Raw genomic sequence first — 17,476 nt, 5'->3', positions numbered from 1 at the left:
ATTAAAGTGTTACCAGGGCAATCCCTTATAACATTACACTGAGACCCTAAATAAAGTGAAAGGAATTTAAATACATAGTTAAACCATGAACTACATTGAACAGAGAACTAGTTTTACTTACACTTCCAAAAATGAAAAGTACCTGGTCTTAACCATGGTTATTTGAGTATCTGTCAACCCCTCAGAAAGGGGTTTTAATCCTGTTACATAAATTGTCAAAAGGAAGAAAGGAGACGGGTTGCAGAGGGTACAGGGGGAGAAAGTGCATATTTCAAAACGTGAGAACAGCATAAAATGAGTTGAGAGAAGCTGGGGGGTGAGCTGAGGACAGAGGCTGGCATGAACTCCATGGGGCTTGTTTAGAGGGGGGTGAAGCAGATTGGCTGAAATGGGGGTTTATGTGCAGAAATACCCCCAAAGGTTGGTTTTAAGGAGAGTGGTGACATGTGCAAAGTGATGCTTTAAAAAAATCAATTTGGTTGGGGTGTACAGGATGTGGAGGGAGACATTAAAGGTGGGAAGGAAACTGATGACTGCCTGAGAGACACAGAATGAGGGCGGTGCCAGGAGGTAGATCTGGTGCGAGTTGGTGGCTGCTGTCACCCACACCAAGCAGGAGTCTCAGCATTCTCTCCTCACTCCTGGTAAATGACTACAGAGCCTGGTTGCAGGCCTCCTGCCAACAATGCCCAGGCGCCACCTGACCAGTCCAGCTGTGGTACAGCAGGTTCTGGGGGAGCCTGGGGTGCTGGTTAAATGTTTCACATAGCAAAGAGGGACTTGACAGAAGTGATCTTCCCAGACTATCAGACCAATCCTTTTAAAATCTCTGGCTACCAAGCCCCACTTACTCAGTGACAATTATGGCTCTCCCATTTTTTTTATTTTTTGTTAATCCTCAACTGAGAATATTTTTTTCCCATTGATTTTGAGAAAGTGTTGAAGGGAGGGGGAGAGACACAGAGAGAGAATCATCGATGTGGGAGAGACACATGGATTGGTTGCCTCCCGCATGCACAGACTGGGGACCCAGGGATTGAACCTGTGACCCTTTGGTCTGAGGGCAGACTCTCTAACCACTGAGAAAACTAGCCAGGGCAGCTCTCCCATTTTATTCATCAAAACTACACATATCTGCCAAACTGAGCTTCTGATTGGCTGAAATAACCAGCTTTACCACGATAGGTTCGTGGGATTCCAGAATGCCTCCTCCCACACTAGCTGAGAAACCTGGGAGGAATGCCAATACTAGATCCCCATGGGCACACGAAGGCCTGAGGGCCTGGGACAAACAATGACCAACCAGCCAGACCTGTCAGTGTGTGGTTCCTGGGCCACCTTCAAGCTCTGCTCAGTCAGGGCAAGCAGGCCTGACATTTGGGAGATGTGGGGTTGCATGGGTGACCAGCACAGGGCTCACAGCCCGGATGCATGCTGGGACATTATAACCACCTGGCAGCTTTAAAAACACACCACTGAGCCCCAGCTCTGGGGATGCCCACTGAATTGGTCCCAGATGAACACCAGTTGGCAGGGGGGAGAACAGAGAGAAGTACGGGACATGGACTGAACACCACAGGGAGGCTCAGGATGGCTTCCAGGAAACATCTGTAAGATAAACACAGGGCACCCCCAGCCCAGGGTACAAGCCTGAGGGAGTATGGGAAAGCCTGGTTTAATGAGGGCCTGCTGCAAGCTCTGCCATTTCAGGAAGCAGATGCGGATGCCTCTCCAGGTTTCAGGGACAGTGTTTCCAGCGGGGGCAGAGGTCACTCTGGGTATCCATACTCAATCTCCAGTTGTCAAAGCACTTTCATATGTGCTCTCATTGTGAATGGGAGCCTTGCACCAATCCTTGGAAGTATGGGGCCAGATCCCACTACCTCCATTTCACGGGTAGGAAAACTGAGCCTCGGGGCTTCCTCAAGGACACACAGGTAGGAGGGATGGACCTGAGACTTGAACCCAGATCTCTGATTGAATCACCCTGCTTCCAACATCCCCCCACCCTGCCCGCCCCTGCACTGGGAGGTGGAGAGGCTGCATAGCTGCCGGACCAGAAAGGGGCCCTGCTGATGTCCAAGGCACGCTGTGGTTTTAGGAGCCCTGGGTCTTGTGGAGGGGCTACTCCTGGAGGGCACTGATGCCTTGGGCCTGGGCTGAGTCAGAGCTGGGCGTAAAAATTCCTCTGGCCTGCAGGACCAAACCTCTCCTCTCCTTGAAAGAGACCACCCTCACTCTAACACTGAACAGGATTAAGAGACCACACCAGGGACTCGCACCCTCACTCCCAGTCCCAAACCTAATCCTTCCAGTCCTTCCAGACACTCCCTTTGTTCTGTAACCTGTTTGGGTTGTCCCTACAAGTACCCAAACCAGGCAGAAGATTCCATTTTGTGGCTGAGGTATCTACTTTTTGGGTTCATTTTTCTTTAGCTAATTTGAACTGTGAGAATGGTTACTTCTACGGAAAGTGCCAGACTGTCGCCTGATGTCAGAGTTATCACCTGACATTCTCATGGGTTTAACTCGACATTCTCCCTCTTCCAGTCATTTCTCTTCTGGATTCTCGAATAGAGGGCAGAACTGAACCTCACAGGCTTGGAAGTCAAATGTGAGAATGAGAAAATCGAAGGCCCACTCTCTTTTCAGGTGCTCAGCCATTCTGGCAGCCTTTCTATCCTCCCACCCTCCCTTGTGCTCAGAAAACCTGCTGCTCACAGGGCACCTGGCCAAGAGGGGCCCTTGCTGCTGGTGTGGTGCTCAGGAGCACCTAGGTTCAACTCTGTTAGGGGGCAGGTGGATAGAGCCTTGCAGATAAAGCAACTGGGCGTGGGCTCCATCTGGGAAAGGCTTTCAAGCTTTGGTGTGAGCTCCTCCTTCTAGAGCTTCTCCCCAGCATGGATTTTCTGATGCCGAATAAGGTGTGAGCTCCCCCTGAAGGACTTGCCACATTTGTTACACTCGTAGGGTTTCTCTCTGGTGTGGGTTTTATAATGTTCGATAAGGGCCGACCTGTGCCGGAAGGCTTTGCCACACTCATTGCACGCGTAGGGTTTCTTCCCAGTGTGGATTCTCTGGTGCTGAATCAGTGCGGAGCTGTGGCAGAAGGCCTTGCCGCACTGGCCGCACTCGTAAGGCTTCTCCCCAGTGTGAATCCGCTGGTGCTCAATGAGGGAGGAACTCTGGCTGAAGGCTTTCCCACACTTATGGCATTTGTAGGGTTTCTCACCGGTGTGGGTCTTCCGATGCTCGATGAGGTTGGAGCTCTGGCTGAAGGCCTTCCCACACTCTTCACATTTGTACGGTTTCTTCCCAGTGTGAATCCTCTGGTGCCGAATGAGGTGGGACCTGTGACAAAAGGCCTTTCCGCAGAGATCGCATTGGTGAGGTTTCTTGAGGGTGTGGATTTTCCGATGCTGGCTCAGGCCTGAACTCTGGTTGAAGGATTTCCCACATTCCTTACACTGATAAGGTTTTTCTCCAGTATGAATTCTCTCATGTTTTCTCAGGCTTGAGCTCCGACTGAAATCTTTCCCGCATTCCCTACATTCATAGGGTCTCTTCCCAGTGTGGGTTTTCTGATGTTGTGTGAGGGCTGAGCTCTGGCGAAAGGCTTTTCCACATTCTGGGCATTCGTAGGGCTTTTCCCCGGTGTGGATTATCTGATGTCTGAGAAGGTGCGAGCTCTGGCTGAAGGCCTTCCCACACTCACAGCACTCATAGGGCTTCTCCCCAGTGTGGATCACCAGGTGCCTAAGAAGGTGTGAGCTCTGGCTGAAGGCCTTCCCACATTCCCGACACGCATAGGGTTTTGGTGGTTGTGCAGTTCTGTGAGGTTCGTTAGGTCCCGAGTCCCCCCTGCCCACTAGCTCACAGTCGTGTTTGCTGGGTTCTTCTCCGCCATGGATTAACTGACACATACTGAGGTCTGATTTCTGGAGGAAGGTTTGGCCAAATATGTCATCATCCTGGGGTTTGTTTACTTGGGGGATACTCTGATGCTGATCAGGGCTTGAGCACAGACTAAAATTCCCCTCATAATCATCATGTTCCTCGTTTGGCTCCCCAAGAGGGATCTCCTTATAGATAACAGCCATTTGCTCTAAACCTCTTTCCTGAAGAAATGAATCCCCTACGTCCTCCTCTGGGAAAAGTTCTTGTTGCATCTCTAACCCATCTTCAAACACAAAGGTCTCACCAAGCTTGGATGCCGGGGGAACCTCCATTGTGGATCTAGTATCACCCCCAATGACTGTATTTCTTGGAAGATGTTCTTCTCTGGGACACACTTACTGTTCTTACGATCTAAAAAGAAAAGGGACATTGTCAAGCAGACAAGTCAAGCACTTAGTATGTGCCTTCTTCCTGTGCCAGAATCAATGGTAGATAATAACAAAAGTATAAGATACAATCTTGGCCCTGGGCGGTGTGCTCAGTGGTTAGAGTGACAGCCCATACACTGAAGGATCTTGGGTTGGATTCCAGGTCAAGGGCACATACCTGGGTTGCAGGTTTGATCCCCAGCCCAGTTGGGGCAATTGCAGGAGATAACCAATCAATGTGTCTCTCTCACATTCTCTCTCTCTCTCTCTCTCTCTCTCTCTCTCTCTCCCTCTCGCTCTTGTTCTTACTCTGTTTTTCTCTCTCCCCTCCCCCCCAAAAAAATCAATGAAAAAATATCCTCAGGTGAGGATTAACAAAATAAAACAAAACAAAAAAAAAGTTACAATCTTGCCCTTTGCTTTGATCCCCACTGGGTTAGACAGAAGTTTGATTTATCAGAAACAACTGCAAAAAAAAGACAGAGAAAAAAAAAAAAAGACAGAGAAATTACAGAATCAAACACCACACCATAGTGTCTAGAAAGGCTGAGGATGTTCAGAAAGATGGGTTAGAGCAGGAAGTGGAGCCATGTGGAAAAGGCGCAATACTCCACCTTCTGGAGGATGTTGGGAATGGGGTTTTGTTGGGAAAGAGAGTGCACTTTCTGCCTTCCGGTACCCCAGCCACAACTCTGGGAGTCAGCCTAAGCCTTCTTCCTCTCGCACCTGCATGGCCTGTCCTTCCACTTCCTGAGGCTTTATTGAAGGGGTCTGTCTCTGCCTCTCTGTCCTTGCTGCGATTCTGGAGCTCAGGCCTCAATACAAATCCCCGAGATTATTTCAATACTCACCTCCCAAATGGCTGCCTATCTCCAACGTCTATTCCTCCCTCTGGTCCGTTCCCTGCATTGACACCAGTGTGAAATACCCCAAATACAGGCCTGATCATGTCATTTCTCTTCTTAGGAGCCTGTGACAGCTCAACTCATTCACAAGGCCCTCATGCATGGCCCTGCCAGCCCATCTCTGCCCTTCCTTTCTTTTCTTTTTCTTTTTTTTTTTAAACTGAAATGAATTTTAATACAGAAAATGAAGACAGCATTTTGCAAATTTATCGCTCAAAGGGTTCTCTCTATTTGAGAAAATCAGCATGTTACACTTTGAGAGATTAAATGTTACAGCTTACACACCAAAATTAAAAAATGAAATTAAATTAAAAAATGAAATGGTTACCAAGGTAATGCAGGTCAGGGGATCAAAGGTGAAGGGTCACACATTATTAAAAAGAAATCCAAAAGGACGGCTGCATCATGATCTCTCATTAGTGTTCCAACGGTGCCTCTCTTTGGGTAAACTTGAACATTTCGGCAGACATTCAAGCAGCTTTTTCGGTAAAAAGATTTTTACATGACTACTATTGCTGTTCCCATGATCATCTTCTAGAGGTGGCACGGTGTTGAGAACACAGTAGGTGCTAGTTCCGCAGAATACACTTTGGGAAACGCTCTTCCGGCTTGTTTTCGGCAGCCATTTCCCCTCCGCGCGCCACATCCTCCTCCTCCTCCTCCTCCTCCTCCTCCTCCTCCTCCTCCTCGCGACCGGGGACCCCGAGCGCGTGCCTGGTACCGCCGCTGCCGCCGGCCCAGCCACCTCTGCCCTTCCTTTCACACACAGCCTAACCTTCCATTTCATTTGTGCTGCTGTTTCTTCTGCCTACCAGGTCCCTCCCCTTTCTCATACCGTCACTGGCTCATCCTTCCAGACTCAGTCCAAATGTCCCCTCTTCTTTTACCCTCAGATTAACTATCTCAGGCACACCCCTCCATGACCCATGGAGCTTGGTGCACACATCCATCAAGCACTCACCACCTTGATGGCAAACATGGGTTGACAGGACTCTCCCCACCACTACCTGTGAACTTCTTTTTTTTTTAATATATTTTATTTATATTTTACAGAGAGGAAGGGAGAGGGATAGAGAGCTAGAAACATCGATGAGAGAGAAACATCGATCAGCTGCCTCCTGCACACCTCCCACTGGGGATGTGCCCGCAACCAAGGTACATGCCCTTGACCGGAATTGAACCCGGGACCCTTTAGTCCGCAGGCCGACGCTCTATCCACTGAGCCAAACCGGTTTCGGCTACCTGTGAACTTCTTAAGGGCAAGCCGTGCGCTCCTTCATTTTAAAACCCTGAGCCCCAGCACAACAGGACAATCTCTACACATACATTTGTTGAATTAATATATAATTGAATGGAGGAAAAGCCATCTGGTTTTGTGCTAGAACTGATAGTCACACTTGAACTCTTTATCCAAAAAAAATCAATTCTCTGGGAGATATCCTATATAATAAAAGGCTAATATGCAAATTGTCCCCTCAACTGGGAATTCGACCAGGGGGCAGGGCCAGCTGGCCAACCTCCCATGGCCCCTCCCGCCAGCCGGCCCCACCTTGATCAGCCCCCAGGATCTGGGTGGGCCAGCCTGACCCCACCATGCACAAATTTGTGCATTGGGCCTCTAGTAAACAAACAGACAAAAGCATGGCTGCTGCAGTTGAAGGAGGGTGTTTCTGTAGGAACAAAGCAGGAAACCAGAACACCCCCACTCAGCCCCTCAGCCCCTGAGGTGGCCCAAGGGAGCCGCTTAGGACCCCATTCAGAAACTTCTGTGCAGCTAAAGGGAAACTCTCCAGCTACCATAATGATAACAGGTCATGTTTATTGAGTATCTGCTCTGTGCTAGACACTACTAGACCTTTACAAGTGTTTCTCACTTAATCTTCACAACTCTATACAAAGGTACTACTATTACTATCCTTACCTTGAAGCTTAGAGAGTAACTGAATCAAAATATATATATATTAGTCAGAATAGTCATGATGGAGCCCACTTCTATTTGGAAATATCTTCTTAATGAATTTCAGCCACTTCAATGAATTGTCTTTGCTCATTTTACCTCCTCTTACCCTCCTCTTCAGCAACCATAATTTCCAATCCTTCCAGTTCTCTCACTCAAATGCACCAAATCTAATAGCTCCCCATTTTTTATTTTTTTATTTTTATTGATTTCAGAGAGGAAGGAAGAGGGAGGGGAAGAGAGAGAGAGAGAGAGAGAGAAACATCTATGATGAGAATCATTGACTGGCTGCCTCCTGCATGCCTCCTACTGGGGATTGAGCCTGCAACCCAGGCATATGCCCTTGACCGGAATCCAACCCAGAACCCTTCAGTTCGTAGGCCAATGCTGTCTCCACTGAGCCAAACCGGCTAGCGCTAATATTTCCCCATTTTCACTTCATTCTCCTCTTCTAGTTCTACCCACTCCCATCTAGCTTAGATCCCCTCCTTCTAGAGTGGGTCTAACTAAAAACATCACTTCAGCTAACTCGCTGACCAGCATCACATTCCGCAATTCCTTGCCCTGCTGCAACCAGCCACTAACTCCTCTGCCAATTCCTCATGAAATGTTAAATGCTGCCAAGGAAAATCATACGACTGTGTATGGCACCGAGACAGATTTCCAGTTTCCAATTTCAGCTGGGACTTCAGCACTCAGCTCCAGCATCCAATGACCTCCTTACTGCCAATCCTCTCTTCTCTGTCCCCTTCCCCACCCCTTCTGGCACTGCTCACCAATACCTCCTTCTCAAAACCCTTCATTTTAGAGGATGAAAATTGGCAGCCTGGGGATCCTGCCATAGACACGTTTTGTCTGCCTCTCCAAAGAGTTGGGCTTTTCCTTTTTGTTTGACTTAGCTGCCAACATGGAAAACTCAGTAGATTTCTGGCCTTCTCTTGAAAAAACTAAAGATGTGACAATATGGGTTCATCCCTTTCCTAAACCCACCTTGCCTACCTGGACGCCTCAAGGCTTTGAGCTTGCTGGACAAATCACCCCATTCCCACATCCTGCCTTATTCCCTTTATTTTTGAAAGATTCCTCCCCCGCCCCCAATTTTCATGGCCTGGGATCCCTCCTTCTGTGTATTGCAACTCTTCTTCCATCCACCTGTTAAATCCTGGTGTTTCCAACGTTTCCTCCTTAGGAATTTTCCATTCCCACTATGTACCACCTATACCTGAAGTCTCCACTCTGTTTAAAAACTTGGCAAACCTTTATCTGTCCCCAACAATGTTTTAAACGTTTTTGGACCAAAAAGCCAAAGGTATGAAATCCCATGCTTCTCACTTCTCTCAGGGCCTTCCCAGGCTTCTCCTGCATCCGTCACCCCATCCTCCAGGGGGACCACACGGCCCGGCACCTGGCAGACCCTCGCTCCGGTCAGGGCTTTCTGGCTGGAGGCCAGCGAGCAGCCGCGGACAGGCACACGCCAGCCGGGCGGCGACGCCTGTGCCCAACATGCTTCCCACCAATGGAGACGCTCGCAACGCGGACCACCGGAGGGACAGGTGGGCACACAGGCTGCCGCGGAGCCACTCACCTGGGCCGGGGCGGAGCCGCTCACCTGGGCCGGGGCGGGGCCGCCGGAGGCCGGGGCGGGGCCGCACCTGAGCTGCTCCAACCCGCGGCGGACCCGGCCTGGCTCCCGGGCTGCTGCTGCTGACGCGGAGCCCGCGGTGGCCCGAGAGCCGGAGCCCCACCCCCCGCCCCCCGCCCGCGGGCACTTCCGGGACTGCTCTAGGCCGCGCGGAGGTCCTCGCGTCTCGGTGGTCCCGCCGCGCCTGGTGTTCGGGCGCGCAGCCGCGGGGCTCCGGGCTCCAGGACAGGGATCGCGAGTCTCTCCTGTTCGACCCAGTGGCTCTGGGCTGCCCCCCGAGTGAGTCCGGCTGGGAGGAGAACAGAGCTGGCAGGAGTGCAGGGGAGGAAACTGAGGCCGGGAGGGGCAGGCCGGCTGCACTTGCCCTGGGGATGGGCTCAGCCAGGGGCCGCCAGGCGTCTGGGGTCTTCAAGAGAAGGAGAAGGGGATTCCAGAGTGGAGCCCATCACCTCTCATAGGCCCAGGAGCCCATCACCTCTCATAGGCCCAGGAGCCCTGGGGATTCATCATCCCTTCCTGGTTCTGCCTGCCCACCCAGCCCCCACAGAGAGGGGAATGAGAAGAAGGGCCAGCGGAGGAACCCCCACCCACCCCTGCCCGCAGATGGCTGCGAGTGTTGGCTGGACCCTCTCTGGACTCAGTACATTTGAGGGATGACCTCCAGGCATGAGACGCCTTCTAGGGGAACCAGGAGGGAAGAGGGATGTGTTCTTGAACCCCCCACTCGACTCCCAGACTCTCAGCTCTGCTTCTGATGGCAAGACTTGCCCCTCCCCCTATGCTTCCCGCTGGGCCCACCTGCCTGTGGGAGAGCCTCCCTGGGGAGAGTGGGGGCACAGCCCTCTCATGGGAGACCAATAGAACACGTGTTCCTGAGAGAGGGGGATGCTGCCCACTCAGCCAGCCCCTGCCATCTGCCCACCGCCTTCACACCCTCCACCCTGGCCCTCAGGTGCCTCTGAGTGCCCTAAACACACACACACACACACACACACACACACACACAGCTGCCTCCCTGCTCCATCAAGGAGTAGGCAGGGACTGCCCCTACCCTACCTAGCAGCCTGGGTTCCTTGGGAACCCAGTTGTCACCCAGTGAGCATTGGACCACAACCAGCCATGCAGAGCTGCGAGTGGCAGGGCTGGTTCCTTTTTTTCTACAGCTCCTTGGGTCACAGGAAGGCCAAGCGACCAGTCTGAAACCCCTGGGGGCCAGTGGAGAGGCTGGGCCCTGTCCCAAGGGTCTCAGGTGCTTCCTCTTATGCACCAATCCCCAGAATCCCTAGGCCCGCCCCCCACCCTCCCCGACCAACCATAGTCACTTTTTCAGCAGAGATCTCATGGCCAATATTGACATGTTGGATATTATTAGCCCATTTTACAGAGGAGGAAAATCAAGGCTCAGAGAAAGTTAGAGAGAGGCCTAAGGTCAGACACAGATGTGGGAGACAGGAGGCATCCATCCCACACCCCACCCCTAGGCTATGTAACCAACAGAGCAGTAATAATCTGCGTCGTCTTCAGGCTGCACGGGGCTGATGATCAGGACGCAGGCATTTTGGGCTGCGTCTGTGGCTGCTGAGAAGCGGTCAGGGATGTCTGGGGAACGGTGGTGATCCTCCTTTGAGCGGTAGTAGAGGAGGTAGCGGGGGGTGCTTCCTGCCCGCTGCTGGTACCAAGACACGCCATAGTCCCCGATGGTGGCATGGCGGGGGTTGAGCATGCAGGAGATTTGGACCGCTTGGCCTGGGAACACCAACAATGTATCTGGCTGGGTCAGTACTGGCTGGGAGACTGAAAGAGACAGACGTGCTCAGGCCTGGCCTGGGCCCCTGTTCTCCCACCTCTGCCTTAATGAAGACATGGTCAGACTCCCTACCCCAACAACTCCTGTTCCTAGAGGGCTCATGACCTGGTGCCATGGGATTGGCACAGGATGGGGTACTGAGTTGGTGACTCCTAAAGCCCCATTAGTGCCATGTTTCCAAGGATCCGTGTTCAGTTGAAGGCCTAAAGTTTAAAAGGGGGGACTGGTGGCCTCTGTTGCTCACTCCCACCCCTTGCCCTGAAGATCCCTATCCCCTCAGTCACACTGGCTCTTCCAAACCCTGGCTACAGACTAACCACCTCCAGGAAGCTTCTGGGCTGTCCCACCCATCAGCTCAGCCTCAAGCAACTGGATGCTGAAGACCTCTTAGAATTAGGTTGTTCCTGAGGCCCTGTGAGGTAGGGATCAGCCCACACCAGCTTTTCCTGTGAAAAACTCAAAAGGTAACCAGCTCCAGCCCCTTCTCAGACCCTAAGGAGTCCAAGTTCAAAGGGACTCTAGTGATCCGGTCAATCAGAAATGGAGAAACTGAGGCCCACACAGAGAAGTGACTTGCTCCAGGTCTAGGGCACAGCCAACCCTAGGTAGCCAGTTCTCCCCTTCACCTCAGTGCCCCTTCCAGCACCTCCCACTGCTCATCTAAATTTGCTTCTTTGCAGGGGCCTTTTGGAGCCAGCGCTGTCCCCTAGCCCACCCCCTGGTGAGCCAGGCCCAGGGAGAGCTCACCTGCCAGGAGGGCTCCAATCAGGAGGGCCAGGCGCCACCAGGCCATGGCAGCAGCAGGGAGGCAGGCGGGCGCTGTTCTGTTGGGTGTGCTCCAGGTGCTTCAGGCAGGGCCCGGGGAGGCTACTGGACCACAACAGGGCATGCAAATCAGCCCATTGATTGGTGGGGGAGGCAGTGGCTGGGACCCAACTGCCAGGCCCCATCTCCCCAAATGTGAGAGTCCTGACCCCCCAGAGCCTTCTGAGAACAGGAGCCAAAATCCACGCATGCACTGAAGACAAACCCCTCTGCACTTAGGCCATTTCTTCAGAATCTGGCTGCAGCCACCCCTGAGCTGTGTTCTGCAGGCCTCAGGTCCCCAGATACAGTGGTGTCCCCGGAATAAAGTGCCCTGCACTTTCAAATAAGTTTGGGAAACGCTGTCTGTTTCCACAGTATTGATCCTGAGCACTTGCTACTGCTGAGCACTGTAATGAGTCATCGAATTTAATCCTCACAAGTGTCATGTTCTCGCTCCCTGAGATCATGCTTATTCAGAGGCAGACTGTGCAGGCAAGCTTTGAGGAGGATCCGTCCTCCTCCTCCTCCTGCCTGGTCCCTGGCCACCCAGAGCTCTGACTGCCTAATCATGGGGTGGGGGAGGGTGCAAGGCATTTCTAAAACCTTGGGGAAAAGGGAGCTGGCAAAGGTTGGGCACCCTGGCTGGAGGGGTCTTCTGGGGCTCATGAAGAGGGGGCAGGAGACAGAACTGCAGAGAAGAGAAAGGGGAGGTGATAAGGGAGAAGGAAAGAGGCAGGATGAGGACGGGAGAGGGAGAGAGAGAGAAAGGCAGATGGAGAGGCAGAGAAACTGTTCATGTGAGAACACAGAGAAAGAAAGAGAACCAGGGAGAGGCAGAAAGCAGGACGAGAGAGAAGGAAAGACAAACAAATATGAGACCGGGAGAGACAGGAGGAGGAGAGAGAGAGCGCTGGTGAGAGGACCAGCCGTGAATTGGAGCGGCCTGGCCACCAACAGAAAGAGGCGTGAGGAAACATGGTGCGGCCAGCCTGGAAAACAGTGGCAGTTTCTTGTCAAGTTAAACATACTCTCATCATCTGACCCAGAACTTCCTCTCGGTATTTATCCTAGAGAAATGAAAACTTCTAGTCACACTAAAACCTGTAGGTGAATGTCCATACTGGCTTTATTCATAATTGCCCAAAACTGAAAACAACCCAAAACAACAGCGGGGGAATGGATCAACAAACATGGTACATAGTGGAGGTCAAGGTTTGATTCCCGGTCAGGGCACATGCCCAGGTTGCAGGCTTCATCTCCAGTGTGGGGTGTGCAGGAGACAGCCCATCAATGATTCTCTCTCATTATTGATGTTTCTCTCTCTCTCTCCCTCTCCCTTCTGGTCTGAAATCAATAAAAATATATTAAAAACAGCCCTAGCCGGTTTGGCTCAGTGGATAGAGCGTCGGCCTGTGAACTGAAGGGTCCCAGGTTCGATTCTGGTCAAGGGCACATGCCCGGGTTGTGGGCTCCATCCCCAGTGGGGGACTTGCAGGAGGCAGCCAATCCATGATTCTCTGTCATCATGGATGTTTCTATCTCTCTCTCCTTTTTCATTCCTCTCTGAAATCAATAAAAATATATTTAAAAAACAAACAAATATGGTACGCCCAGACAATGGGACCCCCTTCAGTGATAAAAAGCAACAAACTGTGTATATACTATATGTTATATATCATATATTTTTTCAAAGGAGGGAACTCTTTTTAACTTTATTTTTATTGTTGACACTATTACAGATGTCCCCATTCCCCTCTCCCTTTGCCCACCTCTACCCAGCCCCCAGCCCCATTCCCTCTGGCCATCACCACACTGTTGTCTGTGTCTCTGGGTTACGAGTTTATTCTTTGGCTAATCCCTTTACCTTCTTTCATCCAGTCCCCCTCTCCCAGAGCAAACTCTTGATACACGGGCATAGGTCAATCTGGGGGAATGTCATATACATTATGCTGAGTGAAAGAAGCCAGACTCAGAAGGTCCCCTATTGTATGATCCCCTTTATAGGACATTCTGGAGAAGGCAGTGGTTGTCAGGGACTGGAGTCGACTACAAAGGGGCATAAAGAAATTGTGGGAAGTGATGGAGATGTTCTGTATCCTGACTGTGGTGGTGGCTATATGAGATTTGTCAAAACTCAAAACACTAAAAAGGGTGCATGTTACTGTATGTAAATTTTACCTCAATAAACTTTAAAAAAAAGGAAGTCTGGTGGGTGTGGCTCAGTGGTTAAGTGTCGACCCATGAACCAGGTCACAGCTCGATTCCTGGTCAGGCACATGCCCAGGTTGCGTGCAGGAGGCAGCTGATCGATTATTCTCTCTCATCATGGATGTTTCTATCTCTCTCCCTCTCCTGCCTCTCTGAAATCAATAAAAACATAGTTAAAAAAAGAAAGAAAGAAAGAAAGAAAGAAAGAAAGAAAGAAAGAAAGAAAGAAAGAAAGAAAGAAAGAAACAGCCCTAACCGGTTTGGCTCAGTGGATAGAGCGTTGTCCTGCGGACTGAAAGGACCCAGGTTCGATTCCGGTCAAGGGCATGTACCTTGGTTGCGGGCACATCCCCAGTAGGAGGTGTGCAGGAGGCAGCTGATGGATGTTTCTCTCTCATCAATGTTTCTAACTTTCTATCCCTCTCCCTTCCTCTCTGCAAAAAATCAATAAAACATATTAAAAAGAAAAAAGAAACAAGATCAGAAGAAAAGGAGAGACTGGAATGAGGAGGAAGACAGAGGGAGAGGAAAGAATGTGAGGCTTTGAGTTGGAGGGGAGTCTGCAAGGTTGGTGAGGACCCCATGCTTTGCCAGGGCCCCTGGCCAGCTGCCAGCTACCAGCTCACAGGGCCAGTGCCCCACCCCTGGAACCTCCCCCACTTTCAATCTGGGAGCTGTTTCTACTTGTAGGAGAATGTGGTCTCTGGACATCCCTGGAAACGGAGGCTCCAGGCCCCACCACAGCCCTGCCTCAGCTCCCGTTACCAGGAGACTGGGGGGAAGGCATTTCCTGCCTGGAGGTCTTGGCAGCTCCCATGGCCATGGAGACCAGCGTGGAAGCTGGGAGGGCCTCCGTCCCCTCCCACTACTCTGCCCCAGCCAGCGGGAGGGAGCAGAGGCCAAGGCCTGGACAACTGCAGGAGCCCAGCCCCAAGGATGGCCAAGTAGGGACCCCAGCCTGGGCCCACCTACCCATCACCCACGGATCCACCCATACACACTGCACCTCCCAGCAGGGCCTGAACCCTGAATAGATCTCAGCCCCAGTCCCTTCCTTAGTCAGAAGTCAGAGTATCCCCCCTGCAACCATGTTTATCACGGTGATGTTTGGAGGTAAGTGGGGTCCCCTGTCCCTGCAGATGGGTCAGGGAATGGTACACTCAGCTTGCTTTCCTTTGCCCTGGGGATGGGGGAGACAGTGGCGGGAAGGGGGTGGGGGGTTGGGGGAAGAAGCTCTGTGAGGAAGCAGAGCTAGTGCCTGGGGTGAGTCCCTGGAGGGGAAAACCCTGGCTGGGCACCAGGAAATTCACCCCGCCCCTCTCCTAGAACACCTGCCATGCTCCCATGGAGGCTGTTTTTGAACGGATGGTTCCTCGGCTATTGGTTCAGTCAGTGGTCCTCTAGATCAGGGTGCAGCAGGCACCTGACGCTCTAGCCACAGTGGCAGATTCCCAGCTCTGGTGGGAGGGAGTCCGTGGTGGGAGGGGGCTGGTGCAAGCGGCATGAGTTGTGCACCCATCACTGACATCTCCGGAGACGGGTGGGGGTGAAGGTCCTGGTCCCTGCTCTGGTTAAGAGATGGGAGAACCCCTATGCTGTACACCTGAAACTAACCCAAAATAATAATGAATGCAAACTATCATTGAAAAGAAAAGCCCTGGCTGGTTTGGCTCAGTGGATAGAGCGTCGGCCTGTGGACTGGAGGGTCCCGGGTTCGATTCCAGTCTAAGGGCACATGCCCGGGTTGTGGGCTTGGTCCCCAGTAGGGGGCGTGCAGGAGGCAGCCAATCAATGATTCTCTCTCATCATTGATGTTTCTATCTCTCTCTCTCTCTACCTTCCTCTCTGAAAGCAATATATATATATTTTAAAGTAACTGCTTAGTGGGTATGTTGTTTATTTTGGGGGATGAAAATATTTTAGAAATAGATAAGCCCTGGCTGGTGTGGCTCAGTTGGTTGGCGCGTTGTCCCATGCACCAGAAGACGGACACAGTTTGATTCCCAGTCAGGGCACATACCTAGGCTTCGGGTTCGATCTCCAGTCTGAGCGCACGCGGGAGGCAGCCCATCAATGTTTCTCTCATATATTGATGTTTCTTTCTTTCTCTCTCTCCTTTCCCCTCTCTCTAAAATCTATAAGACATATTCTCACGTGAGGTTTAAAAAAAACACACACACAACAGCAGTGATGGTCGAACAACTCTGTGAATGTACTAAATGCCACTGAATCGTAGTTTGGTTAAAATGGTGGATTTCATATGATGTAAATTTTATCTCAATAAAAAAATTCACTTAAAAAAGAGAGAGAGAAATGGGAGAGGCAGAGGGTCCCAGAGTGGGGGAAAGTAGAGGGTCTCGTTCACTCACCTCTGCCCCTCCCCCACAGCTGGCTGCCGGGAGCTGGTGAACCCGTGGTGCAGCCTGGTGACTCTCACTGCCCACCTACGGCAGAGGGGGCGGGTGCCTCCAGACGGTGAGGGGCAAGGAGGGGCGATGAGGTGGGGGCCCAGGGCTGCAGACATGGGTACCAGCCCTGCCCTGCCTCCCTCCCTGCCCTCCCAGCAACTATCGCCCTCCTGGCTGAGGATGGGCACCTGGTGAGTCTGGGTGATGACCTGGAGGGGACTTCCCAGGCCCCCTCTTCAGGCGGCCCCCTGCTGCAAGAGCGTGGGACCTATGTCCTCGTGCAGATCATCAGTAAGTGGGGCCTACGACTTGCTCCCCTCCCCATGCAGTTATGTTGGAATGTAAGAGGGGGACCACCCAAGGCCTGACCCAGCTCCCCACTTTGGCCAAAACCTAGCCCTGACCCTTTTATCCAGTAACCTGTCCTGACCCCAGCCTGAGCCAGTGAGAAGTAGGGGCCAGTCAGGAGTCATTTCTCCTCCGCCCACAGATGGGGAGGGAGGGGCCCCCACTCGCTATGAGTCCCTATTGGAGAACCTGGATGATCGGTGTCCAGAGCTGGCAGGTGAGTATCATGGCAGAGCCCTGGGGTGGGGAGGTAGCATCTTCTTCCAGCCCTGACAGGCAGGGCTTCCTGGGCCTTTCAGAGGCGCTGCGCTGCCTGTCGGGCCTACCCGCACTGGGCAACAGCCGGAGGAGACGTACCGGCACTCGTACTGGCACTCGGCGTGGCCACCAGGACAGAGACCCTCCTTCAAGGTCCCAAAGGCTGGGCTCCCTGCTGTCCAGGACCCGCTAGCTGGGGCCAGACGCCAGGTAAGGAAGAGACATGGATACCTGGGGGGACATTCACACCCAGAAGTGGGACCCTTCCCCAAGAGACAGACACCCATGTACTGAGAGAGGTGAACAGGCCCCCAATCTCAACCCCCATCACATACACAGATATACCTGAAAGACTGAACACACTGTACCCAGAGGCGGGCACCCACCACCCCACTGGTGTGTAAGTACCCAAGGGCAAGAACATCCTCAGTGCCCAGGGGATGTGGCACAGGGCCTGGAATTCAGTAAACGCTCGACACACAGCTGCCAAATGAATTCCCAGACGGCGACAGCACAGCACGTGTGACGGGGCTTGTGTGCCTCTGTCCCAGCAGTCCCGTGACGAGGCACACCACAACCTAGTGGCCCAGCTAGACTCAAATCCAAAGGGGTTGGCCGTGACCTCTGCCTGTGTGATCAGGCCCAGACAGACAGCAGCCCGGCAGCATTCCTCCTATGAAATCTGGAATTATTGAGTTGTATCAGCAAGAGGAGCAAGATCACAGACAGGCTGCGAGGCTGCTGGGGACCCCTCAGGTGTGGGTGCAGAGACAATAAAGGTGGAGGGCCCTAGCTGGTTTGGTTCAGTGGA

General features: G+C 52.3%; 4 protein-coding genes across 4 annotated transcripts; 1 reads left to right on the top strand and 3 right to left on the bottom strand.

Annotated features, from left to right (window-relative positions):
* Positions 1-893: 893 nt before the first annotated feature.
* Positions 894-8,915, bottom strand: ZNF70 (zinc finger protein 70). Its single transcript, XM_080649715.1, has 2 exons — positions 8,773-8,915; positions 894-4,308 (listed from the first exon to the last, which is right to left on the bottom strand). The coding sequence occupies exon 2, from the start codon at positions 4,227-4,229 to the stop codon at positions 2,883-2,885; it is 1,347 nt and encodes a 448-aa protein (XP_080505841.1). The 5' UTR covers positions 4,230-4,308; positions 8,773-8,915; the 3' UTR covers positions 894-2,882.
* LOC308238320 (calmodulin-binding transcription activator 1-like) lies at positions 5,517-5,883 on the bottom strand. Its single transcript, XM_080650045.1, has one exon. The coding sequence runs from the start codon at positions 5,874-5,876 to the stop codon at positions 5,634-5,636; it is 243 nt and encodes an 80-aa protein (XP_080506171.1). The 5' UTR covers positions 5,877-5,883; the 3' UTR covers positions 5,517-5,633.
* A 1,391-nt stretch (positions 8,916-10,306) lies between the features above and the next one.
* On the bottom strand, positions 10,307-11,429 carry VPREB3 (V-set pre-B cell surrogate light chain 3; the record flags this gene model as incomplete). The annotated part of the gene is made up of 2 exons (XM_080649879.1): positions 10,307-10,623; positions 11,384-11,429. The coding sequence occupies 2 exons, from the start codon at positions 11,427-11,429 to the stop codon at positions 10,307-10,309; spliced, it is 363 nt and encodes a 120-aa protein (XP_080506005.1).
* Positions 11,430-14,739: 3,310 nt separating this feature from the next.
* LOC308238417 (uncharacterized protein C22orf15) lies at positions 14,740-16,858 on the top strand (the record flags this gene model as incomplete). Its single annotated transcript, XM_080650252.1, has 5 exons — positions 14,740-14,764; positions 16,040-16,126; positions 16,216-16,350; positions 16,550-16,624; positions 16,707-16,858. 5 exons carry the CDS (start codon positions 14,740-14,742, stop codon positions 16,856-16,858), a joined length of 474 nt encoding a protein of 157 aa, XP_080506378.1.
* Between the last annotated feature and the right edge of the window lie 618 nt (positions 16,859-17,476).

The sequence above is a fragment of the Plecotus auritus genome (assembly GCF_963455305.1).
Source record: "Plecotus auritus genome assembly, chromosome: 13".
NCBI classification, from domain to species: domain Eukaryota; kingdom Metazoa; phylum Chordata; class Mammalia; order Chiroptera; family Vespertilionidae; genus Plecotus; species Plecotus auritus.
This window is presented reverse-complemented; position numbering and strand designations above follow the sequence as displayed.